General features: G+C 36.9%; 1 protein-coding gene across 1 annotated transcript in view; it reads left to right on the top strand.

Moving 5' to 3' along the window:
• The first annotated feature begins 6 nt into the window (after positions 1 to 6).
• Positions 7 to 18175, top strand: part of GNAL (G protein subunit alpha L) — a 122733-nt gene continuing 104564 nt past the window's right edge. Inside the window, exons 1-4 of the mRNA XM_026841548.1 lie at positions 7 to 695; positions 997 to 1069; positions 1916 to 1970; positions 2164 to 2283. Of these exons, the coding sequence (XP_026697349.1) occupies positions 557 to 695; positions 997 to 1069; positions 1916 to 1970; positions 2164 to 2283 (387 nt within the window). The 5' untranslated portion in view covers positions 7 to 556. The remainder of the gene's footprint in view (positions 696 to 996; positions 1070 to 1915; positions 1971 to 2163; positions 2284 to 18175) is intronic.

Here is an 18175-nt window from a genome sequence, read left to right as displayed (position 1 = left end):
CCTGGCCGCGGCCCCGCAGGATTCAGGTAGATCGGTCCGGCTTTTACCTTTCTCCGTCGGCTTTCCTGCGCGTAGGGCTGGTGGCTGGGCTGTTTCCTGGTCTCGCAGAAAGAGGCAGTGCTGAGTTAGGAAGACAAAAATAGACCTTTACAGAGAAATATAGGGATTGTGTGCGCGGTGGGGACGGGAGAGAGGAGAGCGGCACCCGGCTGGTTTCCAGGAGGAGCCTTTTTCTCCCTCTCGTTGCATGTTAGGCATTTTTGCACAGATTTCTCCCCCCCCACCCCCTCCCTGTCGGGGCACGGCTACCTCTGCCGCCTGCTCCCCGCATCTCTTCTGGGGAGCGAGCAAACCAACTCCGCCGTGATCAGAGAGCGGCTAGAGACCATTTTATGTGAGCGAGCCGGGGGGGGAAGAAGAAGGGAAGAGAAACCGTCGCAGGGACACACGGATATAAAGACTTGTCTTCTGCCTTTCCCCCCCGCCCCCCCTCCTCCCCCTTGTAAATACTAAATCTGTAAAGGCAACGATTTGCCGTCCGTCCTAAGCAGCGGCTATGGGGTGTTTGGGCAACAGCAAAACGGAGGATCAGCGTATCGATGAGAAAGCGCAGCGAGAAGCCAACAAAAAAATAGAGAAGCAGTTGCAGAAAGAGAGGCTGGCTTATAAAGCGACACACCGCTTGCTCCTGCTGGGTAAGGAGGAAGGGGGCAGAGGTGGGGGACGGGGAGAGGAGGGCCAGGAGGGGGGCATCACCCCCAGCCTGCCCGGGCGCAGCGGAGAGGGTATGAAAAATGTAGGTTTGTTGTATTGAGCAATATGTGAGACGTCCACAGATTGAGCTCAGCGCCTGAGCCACATGGATGCATACATACAGAAATGCTGCCGGAGGTGGGAGATGCTGTCGCGTCCAAAAAAAAAAAAACAACCAACACCCCAAACCCCCAGCCTGAACCGTGTATCACAATATTCTCCCTTTCCTTCTTTCTCTTTTAGGGGCTGGTGAGTCAGGAAAAAGCACTATTGTGAAACAAATGCGAATCCTACATGTCAATGGATTTAATTCAGAGTAAGAATTATTGACGCTTTGTGACTTATTTTTCGTTAAATGTTGGAAACAGGTTAACACACAGTAGGCTAGGAAATTTCTCCTCTCGTCCCCTGTGTTTTGGTGGCTTGACACTGCGTTTTGGGGGGAGGGAGGGGAGGAAGAGGAGCCAGAATAAGGAAATTACTGCTATTGTATATTTGCATTTTCTTCTTCTGGCCCCTTTACTGTATTTTACACTGTTGCTACTGCAGCGCTTGACAGGCCCCTGTGTAGCAACAACATGGCGACTACTTTTTACATAGAAGCAAACAACCAAATATTGCATCTGTCTGTAATATAAAAATACATGTCAAGTCATATTCAGGATGACAGTGGCTGCTGTTTTTCCGGTACTGGGGTTAGTGTAAAACTGAAACTGATTTTGCACATTTGTTAGAAATCATTCTGTTTTCTGAGGCTACATCATTTTCTTTCTGAAGAACTCTTTGCCAGAAATTGTTATTAATCCATAGTATGAATTTTCTATTGGCCTTTAACTACATGCTGTTAATTTAGAGCATGTTTACAGCATGCTGTAGAAATGAAACAATGACTTCCAGTTCCATCTGGGGAGGCTTTGCAGATGTGGCTATGATTGTTTGATTTTTAAAAACAGGGAGGGATGAATGTGCGTTGCCTTTCATACTGTGCAAGAAAAGGGGATAAGGGGAAAAATATATTTGTCTTGCTGTCCTTTTCGTTTAGTATGTTGTAAGGATTGAAGAGCAGATAAACAAGCGATCAGTGGAAAAAAAAATTAAATGCAACTGACTGAACTGCTTTGTAAGAAAAAAATCAAGTGTTAATATTTCTGTTTTAATGCAGAGAAAAGAAACAGAAAATACTGGATATTCGGAAAAACGTTAAAGATGCGATTGTGGTAAGAACACACTTTATACTGTTCTTAAATGCTTGGGTGTACTGGAAATGATAAGGATTGTGCTCTCCAAGATTGTGCTGAGAGAAATCCCATTTTGCTGATCAGATTAGATTATCTTCTTGTTGATCCTGTATCCTAGATTTATCCAGATTAATGTGTTGTTGTTTTGGGTTTTTTTTTTATCCAATTCTAGACTATAGTTTCAGCTATGAGCACTTTAATACCCCCAGTTCCATTGGCCAACCCAGAAAACCAATTTCGAATGGACTACATCAAGAGTATAGCTCCTCTTTCTGACTTTGACTATACACAGGTAAGAATAGAAACCACACATTTATTCTGCTTCAAGGTGGAATGTGTTGCTTCACTTTGATTTACTGAAACGTTGGGTTTTTTACTTTTTGGAAGATGGTCATGGGAAGATCTTATGCCAGCATTACCACAGGGTTAACTTTCTTACAAGACTGTGGTGGCTGCACCTGTTTTAGTGGTGCAAGATTTTTTTGTTACTGATTTATTTGCTGCTGTTTGTAAATGCTGTTTCTGCACATAGTTCTTCTCTTCGAAATTTCTGATATAATTACACATATTGACATATCAAATAAGACTTTGTTGAAAGCTGTTTTCCTGTGTGGAGTTAGATGCAGGATGTCAGTCTGAGGAGTTAAGTCTACCTACTGAAAAGGTTATAAAAGGAAATAAAAGTGACCCCAGTGTTGTTTTCCATACTTTCTGCACTTCAGTGTGGAAACTAGTGTAAACAGTGGTCAAGTAAGGTGGTTTGCTTCCTTACGTATTTATTGTAGTTGGCATGAGCAGTGCTTTACTTGTATGTAAATGTTGCCATCCTCTGATATGAAACCATTGGAAAATTAAGGATTTCTGTATAAAGGCTACTCTTTTGTAGACAAGTGAAGATAACTTTCAAATTAACTTGCATAGACATCTTACATTGATCATTTTTATTTTTTTGTGTTATTATTTATAGGAACATGCACAGAATGGTTTTAATTTTATGCATGACATGAAAGCAAGTTCATAGACATTCTGAATATTACAAGGAATTTTATTTTTGCAGTAGCACAATTTTTAATTTGCCTTAAAATGATATTGAGAGCGATTTGTTATGGATACAGTAAGGACTAAAAAAATCTTCATTCATTGGCTAAATGATTGTGAGTTGTTCATGCTATCAGTGTTACCAAAGAAGCCATTTACAATAGAGCGTCTTTAGGTTATTATAGCTTCAGGGTGGAAGAGGGAGAAGGGGAAGAGTCGTTTCTTTATTATATGACTCATATTCTCTGGTGTGTGGTTTTGCCTCTGGTAAACGTACTGCTTTGAAGGTTCAAGATAAAGAAAAAATATCAGACATCTTGTACAGTTAGAATTTAACACAGAATGCAGATGTTAAAACGACTGCAAGGTACACCCACATATTGCATAATTGCTCAATTGGTAGATGTAAGTTAGTGAAAATGAGAAACTCTTTTTAGAAATGGAATGCGAGTTTGACATGAAATATTTGTTTTATGCAGGTATTGCAGTTCTGAGGCATTTGTTGCTCATTTTATGTGGGGTTTTTTGCTTGAATTTTGACCCTTACATGTTTTGGTAAGATAAATGGTAGCATAAATCCTTTGCAATTCTCTATTACACATCTGTTTTTCTAACTTTCTGAGTTAAAACTGAAGTGGACTTTTTATAGGGCTTGGAGGTATTTTTTTATTTCATTATTACAAAATTTCTCCTTTTTTACAGAAGCTGACTATATGTAGTCAAATTTGACTCACTGATATTTTATAGAGGGGAAAACTTATTCTTGGAGGGGAAGAGAACTGGACCCAGTGGACTGTGAAACAAGTAATAATTCTTTTGAAATCTCGATTCAAAGTCCATTTTGGTTTAAAATAAAAATAATTAATAACTGTTTTTTAATTAAGTAGGGTTTCTGAAAATACCATCACATTATTTGAAATAGTGTCAAATAGTAGTCCTAATAAAAAAAGTTATCACAAGCTTAAAAAAGAAAAAGAATGAAGTGCTGGTTTAGAAGTAAATATATTTTATGTATCACTTTCATCTTTTCCCCCCATTTTTTTTTCTCTGATCAATTCATAGATATAGTATTAGTGAAATGTGTCATCTGGCTAGGTTTTTATTCTTTTTTTTAAATTTTTGTTAGTTTAATATGTTATTTCTCTCCAGGAAGATGTGTGAGCAAGACAGATTGAGGGAAAAAAAAAAGTGCTATTGTGCTTCAGGGCTTGATTCTACTCCAGTTTAAGTTAGTGATAACTTAAAGTAAAACTATGTTTCCAGCTGAAGTAACTTTTGACCCATTTAGTATTTTTGGATAAGGACAAGTACAAAAATAAATACTTGGATAGTAATCAGTTACACATCCTTTTGCTAAGCATTACTGATTCTCTAATTAATAGCTGATGTATGGAATAAGGCCTTCTGAGCCAGAGAAGCCAATAGAGTATTTAGTAGTAGACATTCAGGACTTGCGGTTCTATCCTCTATTTAAGAACAGTTGTAAAGGAAAAATTGCTGACTTGGGCAGCACTTAGGTGTTGCCTCTGGGGTAAATTTTGGCATATTCTAAAATGTGACAAGAGCCACCCTTCTTCCTTTGAATGAAGGAAGAGGCGGTTTTAGGGTTTTTAACAATATGGATGGTAATGAGCTGTTAAAGACATAGCCCTTAGTATTGCAATATGAATTACAGATGTGTTATTTTGCTGATTATGTCAGCCATGGAATCTTTGTCGCAAAAATCAATGTATTTTAGTTGAAGATGCATTTCAAATACATTGCATACAAAATGTAGGAAAATTACTGCACTGTATCATGGATCTTTAAAAAGAGATCCCTGATGCAGAAACTTCACTGATGGCACAATATGACCAACACTCATATGAGCTACTAATTTAAATATATTTGTGATATGTTGGATATGCTTGGATATGCATTCTTATATTGCATACAAATTAACTAATATGCATTTAATTATGAAAATTGTCCTTTAAACAAGTGTATTTGAAAATACTAATTTCCTGTGGGTGAAATCATACTCCTAATTGCAACTTATGACTGAAATTCCAAGAACGTGAGTAAGGATGGGTTTCACATTTAGACTCAGATACGTATGTATTTTGGGGTTTTGTTTGCCTGGTTTTTTAGTTATATAGCTCTTTACAAATGTAAGCAGAACATCTTACTTAGTTGTGATACAAAATTCTAAAATAAACGTTTTTCTCTTTACAGCCTTTTAACATTCCTTTAAGAGTTTGCCAAGTGCCCTACCAATAGTTTTACTTAATTTAAAAAAAAATCAGTCTTTAATTTGGTTTTGTTATGCTACCTTGATGATTTTTCTAGTTGATATAAGAAAAAAAACAAGAGTTTCTTGATTTCTTTTACAATTTTTATGTCACCTGTCATTACTTTTATTAAAAGACTGTACTGTTTTTACAAAAATTTCCTGGGTAACAGATGTGGTCTAATTCTATAAATCATAAGAATTAAGGCTAGAGTTTTTACAAAGTTAATGTGAATAAGGCAAGTGTCCAGTGTGTTTTCTTCCTTGTGAAGTCATGAAAGAAATCAAGATCACTTTTCATCTGATGACTAGTTTAGGCATTATCTCAGCTCCATGCTCGGGGGTAGAATCAGCAGAAGGGCTTTAAAACTGAAATGGGAAGTACGCATGCTATATTAAAAAGGATTTTTTAAATTATTTTTTTTTTGCCGAAGTGTTGATTGATGTTTGCTAAAGTTAACAGGAACTAACCTGCGCCATTTTTAATCCTTTATTGATGGGGATTTATTTTGTCCTTTGTGAATCAGAGTGAACATATTAAGGAAAAACACGGTGTATTATGTAAGCATGTGTTCACTCAAGATGAGTTGTCTTTTAATAATGTATTTGAATTTTGAGGGCACTACAAAGCTGCTCCGTGCATAATTCCTTTACTCTTTCTCTTCCCAAAAAAATGTAGTCAAATTAAGGTGCTTTCCATAATATATGTCTTGGATCGGTCTCACCTGATCAGTTACGTGTATGTATATAGCAGGTAGTCAGTTAAGTTACCACCAAACTCTATAGTTGTTTGGCTATACGAACCAGTTGTTAGTGAACATGAATCATTTGCTTAATAGGGAACATGTAAACACTTCACCCAGGTTTTGGGAAGCGAGGAGAGCTTTCTAAAAGATATGTACTTGATGTAGCCCCACGGAATTACAGAATAGCATCTTTTCTCTGTTTTCAAATAAGTTGCAGTATTTCCATGTTTCTCAGGAGCGTGAAAATATACAATGTTTTACATGAAAATATCATAAAATAGAAGAGATAATATGGTGAATATTGCCACTCAGATGGCTTCACTTCATTTTTCTTACTATGTAGATTTTTACTTTAGGGCTTTGTTTACCATTTTGGGTGGAATGAACAGCCACAGGTTTTTATAATTGCTTACGATAGTGATACTTAACGTTAATACAGTGTCAAGTCAACATTAACTTTTAAAAAACAATTAGACTTTTAAAAATTAAGTAATTTGCGTTTTTTTGTGGTCTAAGATGCACACTGGTAGTTTTTCATTTGTTCTTATTTTCACAAATGCAGAAAGGATCTGGAAGGCCGGATAATGATTAAATTGTATAGGTCCAACAACATTATTACTACCCGGAATTAATAACACTTGAAAAACAAATGAAGAAGGCTGTCAGAGAAAGACAACTGAAAATGCTGTGTATGCTGATACAGTTGATGGCAACTCTTTAGTCTTTACACAAAGGTTAAAATTGTCAAGAGGACTGGTATTGAAAAGTAGTGGATACTGGGGAGAAGTGGCAATTAGGTGACAGATGAAATTTCTTTGTTGTGATAGCACTTGTTTTTATGCTGTACACTAACTATTAATTAACAGCAGATACTGAAGTTGAGCTCTCTTCATGTTAAGAGCAGATTCTGCTGATGCCCAGCAATACCTTTCCTGCCGTATGAAATACCTGTTTGCATACAGATGTAGCATAAGTGTGTCTGGTTTTCATTAAATCAGCAAGCTGAGTCCGTAATGTTCTGATTAGTCAATGTTAAATTAGGAAGTTATAAACATTTCATATGTGAGATCAAGAATATACTTCAATGTTATATATTATTTTGTTCTTATTTGCTGTAAGCATTAAGTTCAATGCATCAGTCAATTCCAGTAGTGCTTTCAGAAGTAATCAGTCGTTATGTTAACTGCGTAGTTTCAAAAATGTAAAACTGGAACTGGGATTGTACTACAAACAAGTATAGGGCAATTTTGGAGAAAAAAAGAAAAAGCCCAAACTTTTCAAATTGATAATATATACTGGAACTATAAAAGTATAAAATTATACCATGATTTTCTTGAATTCCTTTATTTTAATTCTTTAATAAATACTCTGATTTTACTGAAAACACACCTGGGACTTAAAATTGGAGTGGTTCATGTAAAGTACAGCTCTTCTGTGAGGCTCAGGATTTCTTGCTTAAAGTTACACTGTTTGTGTTTGGGGGTTGCTTGCTTTTAGGATGAAAGAATTCCCGATGTTGAAACGTAAAAATAAAAGTAAGGGTTTTGGTTTAGTAGAACACTACTCGGTTTACTAGAAGTGTAACAACATATTCCTTCCTCCCCTTGTTCCAAACTCACTGAACCACAACTGTTAACAGTTTATACCAATAAGTAAATAATTAAATTTGTGTCCCAGGAAAGGAGCTCAGGGATATACTTAGGCCCCCAACAATTAACAGTAGAAATACGGAGATTGGGAGCCATAGGAAGTCCTGTGCATAATCACAGATGATCCACAGTTAGCAGATATAAAATGTGTCCAGATAAAAATTAAAAGAAACAGCTATTTTTAGGAACAGATTCAACTTTGAAATATACAGGTAAAGTTCACCTTTTCCACATGTATTTGCCTTTTTTAGAATATATTTTTGCATTGCTTACAATGTAAAATAAAGAATTTCAGTCTGAAAAGACGATTATTTAAGGAAGTCCTATGAACAGTGCTGCTTATGAATCAAGTGCAGTGTTACATTCAATATTATATCATCATAGTAACACCAAAGTAAATGTTTGCTATCTTATTTTGTGAATCTGATTTGCCAGACAGTGGGGTAGTATTCACACTTCATCCAGCCTGTCTTATTTATTATCATCACACAACACAGAGATTTTCACTGTGAAACTGGAAAGATATTACCATTTATTATTACTGCGAACTAAAATATAAATTACCTCTGGGTCTCCAAAATTATTGACATTTACTGATACTGCTTTCAGTTTTGTACCTGTGAATACAAATTATTTGGAGGGTTTTTGAAAGTCAAGCCAGCATCCAGTCAAATACTGTAAATTAATAATAATAAATGTCACATTCTGTCTTTTTTTGCTACTATTTTAGCTGAAAACTTCATATATTTCTATCACATTTTACAAGGATAAAAATATTTTTACATCTAAATTTGGATATTTGATTTGATGGCAATGGGAAGACTAATAACTTGAATTATCATTTTAAGTAGGAGTGACTGATTTTCCTCACAGAACCAAAAACGTATCCGAGGATCATTTATGAGCTTTAGAATATTTTTGTTCATCAGGTATTTTTCAGTTTTTTAGAAATTAAAGAGAGGCAGAAGCAATAGGTTAAAGCCTGTCCTATCATTATCTTTGTACTGGACACGGTCTGTGAAGCATTCTGATTTATTTTAAACTGTGGTTGCTTTGGGAATCTGCTGGTTTGTATTCCTTCACAAACTCGTGGGTTCCGAAAGCAATTCTGCGATGTGCAAGTGGCAGCAGTCCTCCTCCATCCCAGGCGGTGAGATTTGGAAAAACAGCTGAAGGAATAGCGTTGGTCACTAGATTGCTGCCTGACAGAGATGTAGTAGCCTGGCCAGAGTAACACACTGATCCTGGTTCTCAGTCTGTCTCAAAGGAAGAGACAGGAAAGAAAATCCTGCAGTTTTTAACACTTAGGTTGTGTTGTGTTGAAATCTCTGGAAGATTTAATTATGAATTAGTATGTGGTTTATTAAGACTTAACGTGCTCTTAGAAAAGTTTGCAAGAACTTCGCTTGTGTGTTCCCTCATGTGTAAATCAAACAAATATAATGAAAGTAAATGTAAATACATGCAAAGAGTAACCACACTCTTAATGAAGGTCACGCTGTCCAAGTAGCCCAAGGATGATGACATACTAGGCTTTTACAAGTGGCAGTTTTCAGAGGAAGGGCAGTGAAATATTTAATGAATTGTCATTATTTATAAACTACATTAAAACAGATTTCCCACCACAGCCAGAGAACAGGTAAATATAGCGGAGTATGTTTCACAATTGTCCTCATTATCAATTAATTCTCTTAATCTCTTAAACTAAAGATAACAGGTTGATTTACTGCTTTTGCCATTTTTGAGTGCGCTGTAGAAGTAATGTGTTTACTAGTCAGGGAGAATCTTTTTTTTTTTTAACTTCAGTGGCCATGATAAATATGTACAGGTTTATCACAGAGATAAATCATCCTATGCATGTATATTGTCACTGAAGCTAGTGGAGACCTGTGGAATGGAGGATATCACCTACTCAAATAATAATAGTATCATTATTTAGAGTTTCAAAGAAGTGAGTGTTCATCTGCTCAACAGCAAAGAGCTTCATCCCCTTTCTTCAGTACATGATGAGATTTTAGCTTCAGTTTCTGGAACAGTGTTAAATGTTGCCAACTTAGACTTTTGCTTATTTTTTTCATCACCTCCATAGATTCATCCATTTTTTTGTACTTATTGTTGATACAGTCTGCATCAACAGATGGGGTATTTTGTTTGCAGAAAGTAGCAACCTGAGCTGAGGAAGAGTACAAGCTAAACAGTATGAACAGAAGACTGTATGTATACCTTGCATACAATGAAGTAAATAAGTTGAAAACCAAGAAGTATTATGAGCAATTTTTTTCCCCTGAGTATCTCAGAAGTGCTTTACAATAAATGTAAATAGGACTCTAAAGCAGATGAGAGGCACATTTGCAGTTAACTGCTGAAAGTTTCAGTAAAATGTTTATGGTTTTGTTCTGCCACCTATTTCATATAATTTGCTTTTCTATAGTTTAAAGAGATTCAATTCACGTGTGGTAGTCAAGTTCTAGGACCTTCTTTTTGAGAGGAATCTGAAGTATGTAATTTGTGCAACACGGTTTTAAGTTTATATTGTCTTTTACTTTGGAAACTCTCACAATCATTTCTTGGAACAGAGCTACCTCTGGTTGTAAGCATGCCAGCTATCACTCGAAACATGCAGATTGTGGTTTCTTGCTTTAAATCAGTAGATTAATTTTGGTTAGTTTAAAGAGTACTCTTGTAATTAATCTACTAGTATTTGTTTTTAAAACCTATGCTAGATGTTTTGAAAAGATATTTATCCTTAGGCAAGAAGAATATTAGAATTTTTGTCTGTTATGGCGACGTTAGAGATGAACTTTGCCTTTTAAATCTTTTAAAAGTAAACATTTTCTGACACTTCTGCCAATTCATTACATTTGAGTTTTCTTATTGCTGTCAGTAGGACTTAAACATTTTAATGCAAATAACTATTCCTCTGTTTTGAACTGAAAAATTGTTTAGCAAGATAAAATAGGCTAAAGATATGTGAGCCCTTTTATCTCTGTTAATTTGATGAATGCTTTTGATCACGTCCACCCTCACTTCCATAGGATGTTAAGTGACAGAGCTGTGCAGATCATTCTTTTCTTAACATACACCCACATACTTTCTTTCATAGGAGCTAAATAATATCAAATTTAAGAACTGTCAGGTAGGAAAACAAGAAAAGGCAAAGAATGGTTAAGTAAAATAGGTAGGGGAAAGTGTATTCTCACTTCCCTCTGCACAAGCAACTACCCCTTGCCTGCAGACCTACAGCACACCACAGATAGCACCAGGACCTGGCTGTCAGTCAGCTCCGGAGTGCCTTTGGTGCAGGCTGTGTGCCTGGAGGAGTTCCCAAGCCCAGGCAAAAAGAAAAGGTAGAGGAGAAATGTAGATGACAAAACACTATGCAATGATATACGGTCACTTCTGTTTTGTCATTGGATAGAGAAGGAGGTCAGGTATCTCCACTTGCTGCTGAAACCATGTCATTAATTACCAGTTTCCCAGCAGGTATCACTGAAGAGTGAGGCTTCATGGCAAGATCTGTAGCCTTAAATGTTTGAATGAGAATATTCTTTCTGGCAGGCAGGTGTCCTCTAACTTGAACTTTAGCTTCTCCTTCCTTCTCAGGATGTCAGTGTTGCCCATTCCTTTTGGGAAGAGCAAACTTGCCTAGTTAGGATAACATACTTTTAATTGAACAGTAGAGCTTTTATTTTTCTACCCTTAGAATTTCCATTTCTGATCATTGTTATTATCTGCTGAATTTCTCTCTGGATTTTAACAACAGCAAACTAAACATGCTAACTAACTAATAGCAGTGTGGGTATATTATGCACCTAAAGAATAGTCAGGGAATACAGAAGTCAGATATCATAATTAAAAAATAATGGTATGGATTAAAAATCATGTCAGTAGAGAAAGATGGCTCTTGAAGTTTCTGATCCAGCCATTTGAACTGCAGAGGATTTTCACTGTTTTGAAGAAATAAGGGATTAAATTTGGTCCTTGGCCTTCAGTTCAAGCTTGTCAAGAAGTATAATGTTCCATAAATACAGAAGTCATCCGAAAAAACTACATTCCCTAGGGTCTAATCTTGCAAAGGCTTAAACATATGGATATTCATGGACCTAAATACACTGCTAATATACTGCTAGCGCAGCATTCATGCAGCTGAGCTTCCGGTTATGCAGTGATATTAATATCAAAATCACAAATACTTTCAATTGAAAAACAAAACAAGCAGATCTTTTCTCCCGGTTAAATTTATATTTGGGAGATCATTGAGCACTTTTATGGATTTTCTTGGGGGTGGGAAAAGTTGTGTAGGTTAGAGATTGGCACAAAACTTGAAATAAGCAAAATCTTTTTCAGATAAGTGACAGTTCTCTGGATGCTATTAAGCTGTGAACAGTAGGTCTTTTCAATAATCACTGTGATTCATTTTCATATTGTGTTTTTTTAATAATAATATCTTTAAAAGGCTTGCTGAACAGTAGGCTGCACCAGCATAACTTTTTGTGCAGAAGGAAAGGTTTCATGCACAGTCTTAGATAATTTACCTTAAATTGATTTGCACAGCTCAATAAAAACACAAGAAAACTGTACCAGCTCAGACCATGTCACGTGGAATCCCATCTCTGACCATGGCTGACAGTGAAACTGGAAAGAGTTTTAAGAAAGGAGCAAGCACACATTAGCGTTTCGCACATTGATTATCCTAGTCTCCACAATTTTGTGGCTGAGGTATTTTTTGACTGGGAGTGATATTTCTGTATTTAATAACTTTGGTGGATTTTTCTTCCAGGAATTTTTTTTTTCCCCACAACCTGTGTGAACTTTCAGTTACAGCAGTGAGTTCTGCAGTTTGTGTCATATGAGGAAGTACCACTTGATTGATCTTTTCTTTTTTCTTTTATTTTTTCCCCCAAGCCTGCTACCCACTGGTCTTCCCAGGTCTATTAGAAATATTTCATCTTTTCCACATTGTCCTTCTCATTGCATATCATATCCCTCCAAATATTTATCTTTCCACTTACGGAGTCTATTTAGCTGGTTCTTTCACAGGGCTTGTTCCATGTCTTTGCTCATTCTTGTTGCCTTTCCATTTATCTTCTAGTTTTACTAGACCCTGTTTGCAATGAGAGACCAGAACCGTACACAGTATTCACAGTGTAGGTTCACTGCAGATTTATACAGTAGCATTATGTTTTCTTTTGTATTCTTTACTCTTTCTCTGAAAATTCCTAACACTACTTGCTCTTTTTTGGACACTAACTTGTTATCATTACAGAATTATAGTGGATTATTTTATAATTCCAAGAGAACTTGAACACAGTTGCAGGTAAGAGGAATATGTGTAAAGGTCTTTGTACCAAAGTTAGCAGAGCCCAAAGAGTACTATTAATGACAATTACTCTTATTCTTCTCTGTTCTTTCCAGATCTGTCATACATTTTGCCTAGCTTCTTAAAAAAAAAAAAAATCCATTGCATTCAATTTTTTATTCTCTCATGTATAATGACATGTCTTCTCATTTGCTATGCTGCCATGTATCCCGTATGAAAAAGCATTTTTAAAATGATCTATCATGACTAATCTTCTGTGCAGAAGGAGAACACACTTTATTTTTGTTCTTAAAGTGGAAAAGAAATTGGTCCTCAGCCTGATTTTGGAGAGGCAGTGTTTACAGTACCACGAAGGACATTTGTGCTTTCAAATCTGCTCATCATTCCTTAATCATTCGTTACAGTTTGCCTAATTTAGCAGAAAAGGAAACCATTGTTTGGAACCCTTCTCATTAGAGAAATAAAATGTTTAAAAATACCAAAATGCCATTTTTTTTCCCCTTGTAGTCCTAATGCTGTGTGTCGTTAAGAGAAAATGTTTTGAATTTCTCGATCTCCCTTGGGGAAACGCTGCAAGTAGCAGAATTTTGTTATTTTTATGTCAATTTAGGTCTTACATGATTCAGCACTTGTGGTTTGTGGGAAAAAGAGTTGTAGATTATGATTAAAGGAGCAAAAATAGTAAGGAGTGGCTGCAAGAGAGGGCATCTTCTTACTGTTAAAATATTTTTTGGATTGGTTTTTCTTCATTTTTAAACGTCTACCTCTGTTTCTCATCTTTTTTCTATCAACTATGACTAGTACACTTCAAAGAGAATAGTTCAGTACTGTTTCACTTTTCAGCTTCTTCAACAGTATAAAGAATTAAGAACAAGTTGCTGTAGGATCTTGATAATACTAATCTGTACATTTAAGTCTGTCAAACATGGTTGTCTCCAACAGGCCAACCAATCATCCCCTTCTGGCAGCCTCTCAGGAATAAACAGAAAGTCTCTAGGGAAGGGAATGGAAGAGGATACAGGATGCAAAAAAACCTGCTTGTAGGACAGCAAAAATTCTTTGTTGTAGTAATGGACCACAAACATTGAGTTAATTAATTCTGGGATGCATTAACAAGACTGTTGTACAAAAAGACATGAAGACTTGTCATTCTTTTTGGTACTGCTGAGTCCTCAGCTGGGGTATTGTGTCTACTTTTGGGAACTGAACTTTAAAAAAAAAAAAATTTACACAAATAGAGTCCAGAGGAGAGCGTCAGGAATAAGAGGAGATGAAGAAAACTAGGCATCTTTAAAAGAGAACTCTCCAAGTTGAAGGGGAAAAGGAGCCAAATACAATTTCTAGTATTTAAAAAGCTATGATTACATATTCTTGTGCCTGTCTTTTCAGGGGGAGGAAAAGAACTTGAGGAGAGGAGAAAATTCCTCTCTTATGTGTTGTATGGTCGTCTACCATCTGATAGTTCGGCGTGTTCTACACCAGTGAGTTTAATGTTCACAATTTTGCAAATACACTGAGATAGAACTGCCCAGTTTTAGGCATTTAAAGCTGTATTTTCAGTGACATGAACCCCTTCATCTTCAGTTTAGAAACTTAAAAAAATCTGGAAAATTTTGGAAAATATGAGATTCTGTTAGCTGGTCTTCCACATTTGCCACTCTTCTTTCCATTCACAGAGATCCTATGGGCATGTTGGTTGAAAGCCCATGGGACTTCTTTTCCAAATCTAAAGCTGCTATAATCATATCATGAATTGATCTAGAGACTTCATTAGTTATCTGCCTGACTTGCCATGGCCTTGTGTAAACAGACATGGTAATTTCTCTTAAATAGTACATGTGCTTCCAGGGTGCTATGCAGACAGTGTAGCAGATTACAATACAGAGTATCCAGAAGTATTTTATGCTTCCATATATTGATTGTTCTAAATCAAAATTCTGGCAAGGTGCAGATAATTCTGTTCTGGTGGAGAATTACTCACATCTCCTAATCATACAGGGCCTAACATTTTCCTTCATAAAAGCAGAAAAAAATGGCTGGAAGAAGTAATGCTGTCAGGAGTATTATCTCTAAAAACTCAAATGAGCAAAGAGCATGCCTTCAGGTACTTTGAATTAAAAGCAGGAAGCAGGAGGAGGGTTTTTTATACATGTGTGCACTGACATACATATATGCACTTAAGTATAAGACTTTTCCTATTTCTGTACAAGGTTCTAATTATTCAAGAACTGGGAGATCCTGTGGCTAACAACGGGCTGAAGAATCCAGTTCATAGGCTGTTAGCTGTAGGCCCTTAAGCATATGGAAATGAAAAGAGATTTGTAGATTAAAACAAGTTTATCTCAAGTTTGTGGTGTTAGAGGGAAAGTTCTCCAGGTGAAGGGTGGAAGGTGAGTAGCTTTGAAGTGTTGGTGATGCTTCCCAGCTATCACAGCAAGGAAGTAGGTGTGAGTCCTGTGGCCAGTGCCATCATTTGGCAGTCTGCAGACTTTTTGGAGATGTGTGTGGTGCATATGTCTTCATAAGAGGGGCTTGAGAAGAGACTTATGTCAAAGCTGGTGATTTTGCTAGTGAGAGGTTTAAAAAACTATGGACACATCGCAGAAAATCAGGTTTCATTAGTTCAGTTGCTCATGATAGCAAATTCTGTAGAAAGGAGAAGCAACACTCATTTCATTTTCCCATTAGGGGTAGTCCCTGCTTTCCTGATGGAGTGGATTTAAGGGGAAATAATGCTGAAATGCATCTTGCAATGTTGTTGACTTAAAGTATGCTGACTTTGAAAGGCATATCTTTCTTTTTTTTGTTTCTGTAATCATTAGTGATTAGTTGTTCATTTATTATATTGTAAGTACAGTCAAATGTCATACAGCCGTTCCTGATACATGCTTACGTGACAGATGTGAATATACCTAAATTTTAGGGTTTTGAACCCTGGGGGAAATACAGAAATAAAAAGTATGCAGTAAATCAGGGATTTTTTTAATTTCCTTTTTCTCTTTCCGAAATACAAACAACAACAAAAAATTCTTGCAATAGTACAGTTAGGTGGAATTTTTTTTTTTAAGAACATATTGCTTTGCATGCTTCCAGACACCAAGGGAGAAATTAAAAAAAAAATGTTTGTTAATCAGTTTATGAAGGGCTGCTATATGGAATTTGAGAATGTAATCAGGATAAAATCCTGACTCTTGACAGTCATCTTGACTGCTGGGGGAATTCTAGGCATTTGCTTCTAGCAAGAGAGCTCCTTTACTCTGAGCACTCTTTGTTTGCTGTACTTATGGTCTGGCTGAGTTGAGTCAGTACATACTATTTCTGGGCAGGTTTTTCCAGTGTTAGTAAGGGTGGGGTCTTGTTGGGACCCAATGACTGGATTTCAAAACTGGAGGATATTTTACTGGCCGACTGACATTCTAATTCATTTACTGTTTAGAGATGCTTATGTGCACATGATAACATTTTCTTCTCCCTATGTCAAAAATTTGTCTCCCCAGGCTTTATATTTTAAGCCAGTTATCAGTCTTTGAATCACGGTGCTGCTCTGAGAATGCATGCTAAGGAGTGCTTACTGTGTAGTTTCATGTGCATTTCTCCCAGTGGTGCTGCCAGTCTAAGCCATCGTCCTCCTCTTCCTCCAACCCTCCCCCATCTCTCTTCACTCAGTTTTCCCATTTTTATGCCTGCATTGTGCCCTCAGCTGTGTCCTGGTAAAGCTGTTTGTTTGGCCTGACCAAATGAGGTGGAGGGAGAGGTTATTTTTAGTGCGGATCATTTCCGTGGTTTTAACTGAGGGCAGGCAACACAAAATGTGGAAGAAGAAAGCAGAGATGGGAACAAGCGGTAGGACGTAATGGGAAGGTGATGGCTATCTAAACAAGCAGGCTTACTTCCTCCACCTCTGTATCTATGGTCACAGATTATGGGCAGACCACAAGCCACTGGAAATCTGTGTATTAGAAGAAACCCAATGCGGTGTGTTGGTTTTGCTTCTTCTGATGTGAAGTCTGACATTTCTTGCAGAGGTTAGAACAGGTCTGTCTTGCTCACTCTTGCTCTTTTGGATAAGTAAAGACAGTTGTGTTCACCTTGGTTACTTCTAAACTTAACTTTGTGGACTGGAGCTTTAAGGCTTAGTCTGATGTGTTTCTAAACAATCAATTCATATGAACTCCAGTATATAAAAGACTTCATAGCTGTTTGAGTCTAATGTAACAAGAACTCTTCTCTCTTGGCTTTGTTGTGTAACTGCAAGCCACTTCCGCTCTATTGCTATGTTATCTTTACTGAAAACATGATAGATAGGTATTGCAAAAATCCAGTGAGTGGTCATTTGGCCACTATAGGCCTGTCAGGGGAGGGTACCTATTAGGTATATACATTTAAATTCTATTTACCTGTTCCTATGGTATTGGATGAACCAGTGTAATAGTGTTCTTGTGGATGTAAATTAAGAATCAAGCACTGTTCCAGTGCATGGCATTTCAGCAACAGAATGTACAATTGAAGCTATTTTCTAAAGTTTGCATAGCCTTCGGGACGGATGGGACAAGTTCACAAAACAGAAGGCAGCTGAGGGCTCCTGGGTATGTAGAAACCCTTTTTGGCTCAAGGTCTTGAGAAGTCTTGGAAGACTATTTGGGGGAAGTGTTGTTATATATTCTTGTCCTGTCCTTGCCCATCTCTTGTTGGGTATCCACTGTTGGAAAAAAGTTAGTGGGCTATAAAGACCTCTAGTGTAATCCTGCAGAAGCCTTCTTAATTTAAGGTTTAAGAAGTCATTTCCTGACATATCCAGATCAGCACTATGCCAATTCATTTTTAAATAGATTAACTAAAGGAAAAAATGAATCATAGCTGTTGTTCAGGTAAAAGTTTTGTCTTATGTGCCTCTAAGATTCCACCATTAGCCATTATTTAATTTTTCCATTTGCACCATAACAAGTGTGAGAAAGCACAGAATGTGTGATGGTTTTCTTTCTGTAAGCTAGGAGAGGCTTCTACAAGAAGAGAATCATCAACTCATTTCTGTGAGTCTGTCCTTGTGTAAAATTTTATCTGGTAACAATGAGAGAGCCTGTGGCTGGGTAGGGGGGAAGTTGCTCACATTAGGAATGTCAAAAAGAGTAAGGCCATTTTCTACATAATCAGCAGTGAAGCTC

The sequence above is a fragment of the Athene cunicularia genome (genome assembly GCF_003259725.1).
Source record: "Athene cunicularia isolate RWA chromosome 2 unlocalized genomic scaffold, athCun1 chr2_part1, whole genome shotgun sequence".
Classification (NCBI taxonomy): domain Eukaryota; kingdom Metazoa; phylum Chordata; class Aves; order Strigiformes; family Strigidae; genus Athene; species Athene cunicularia.
This window is presented reverse-complemented; position numbering and strand designations above follow the sequence as displayed.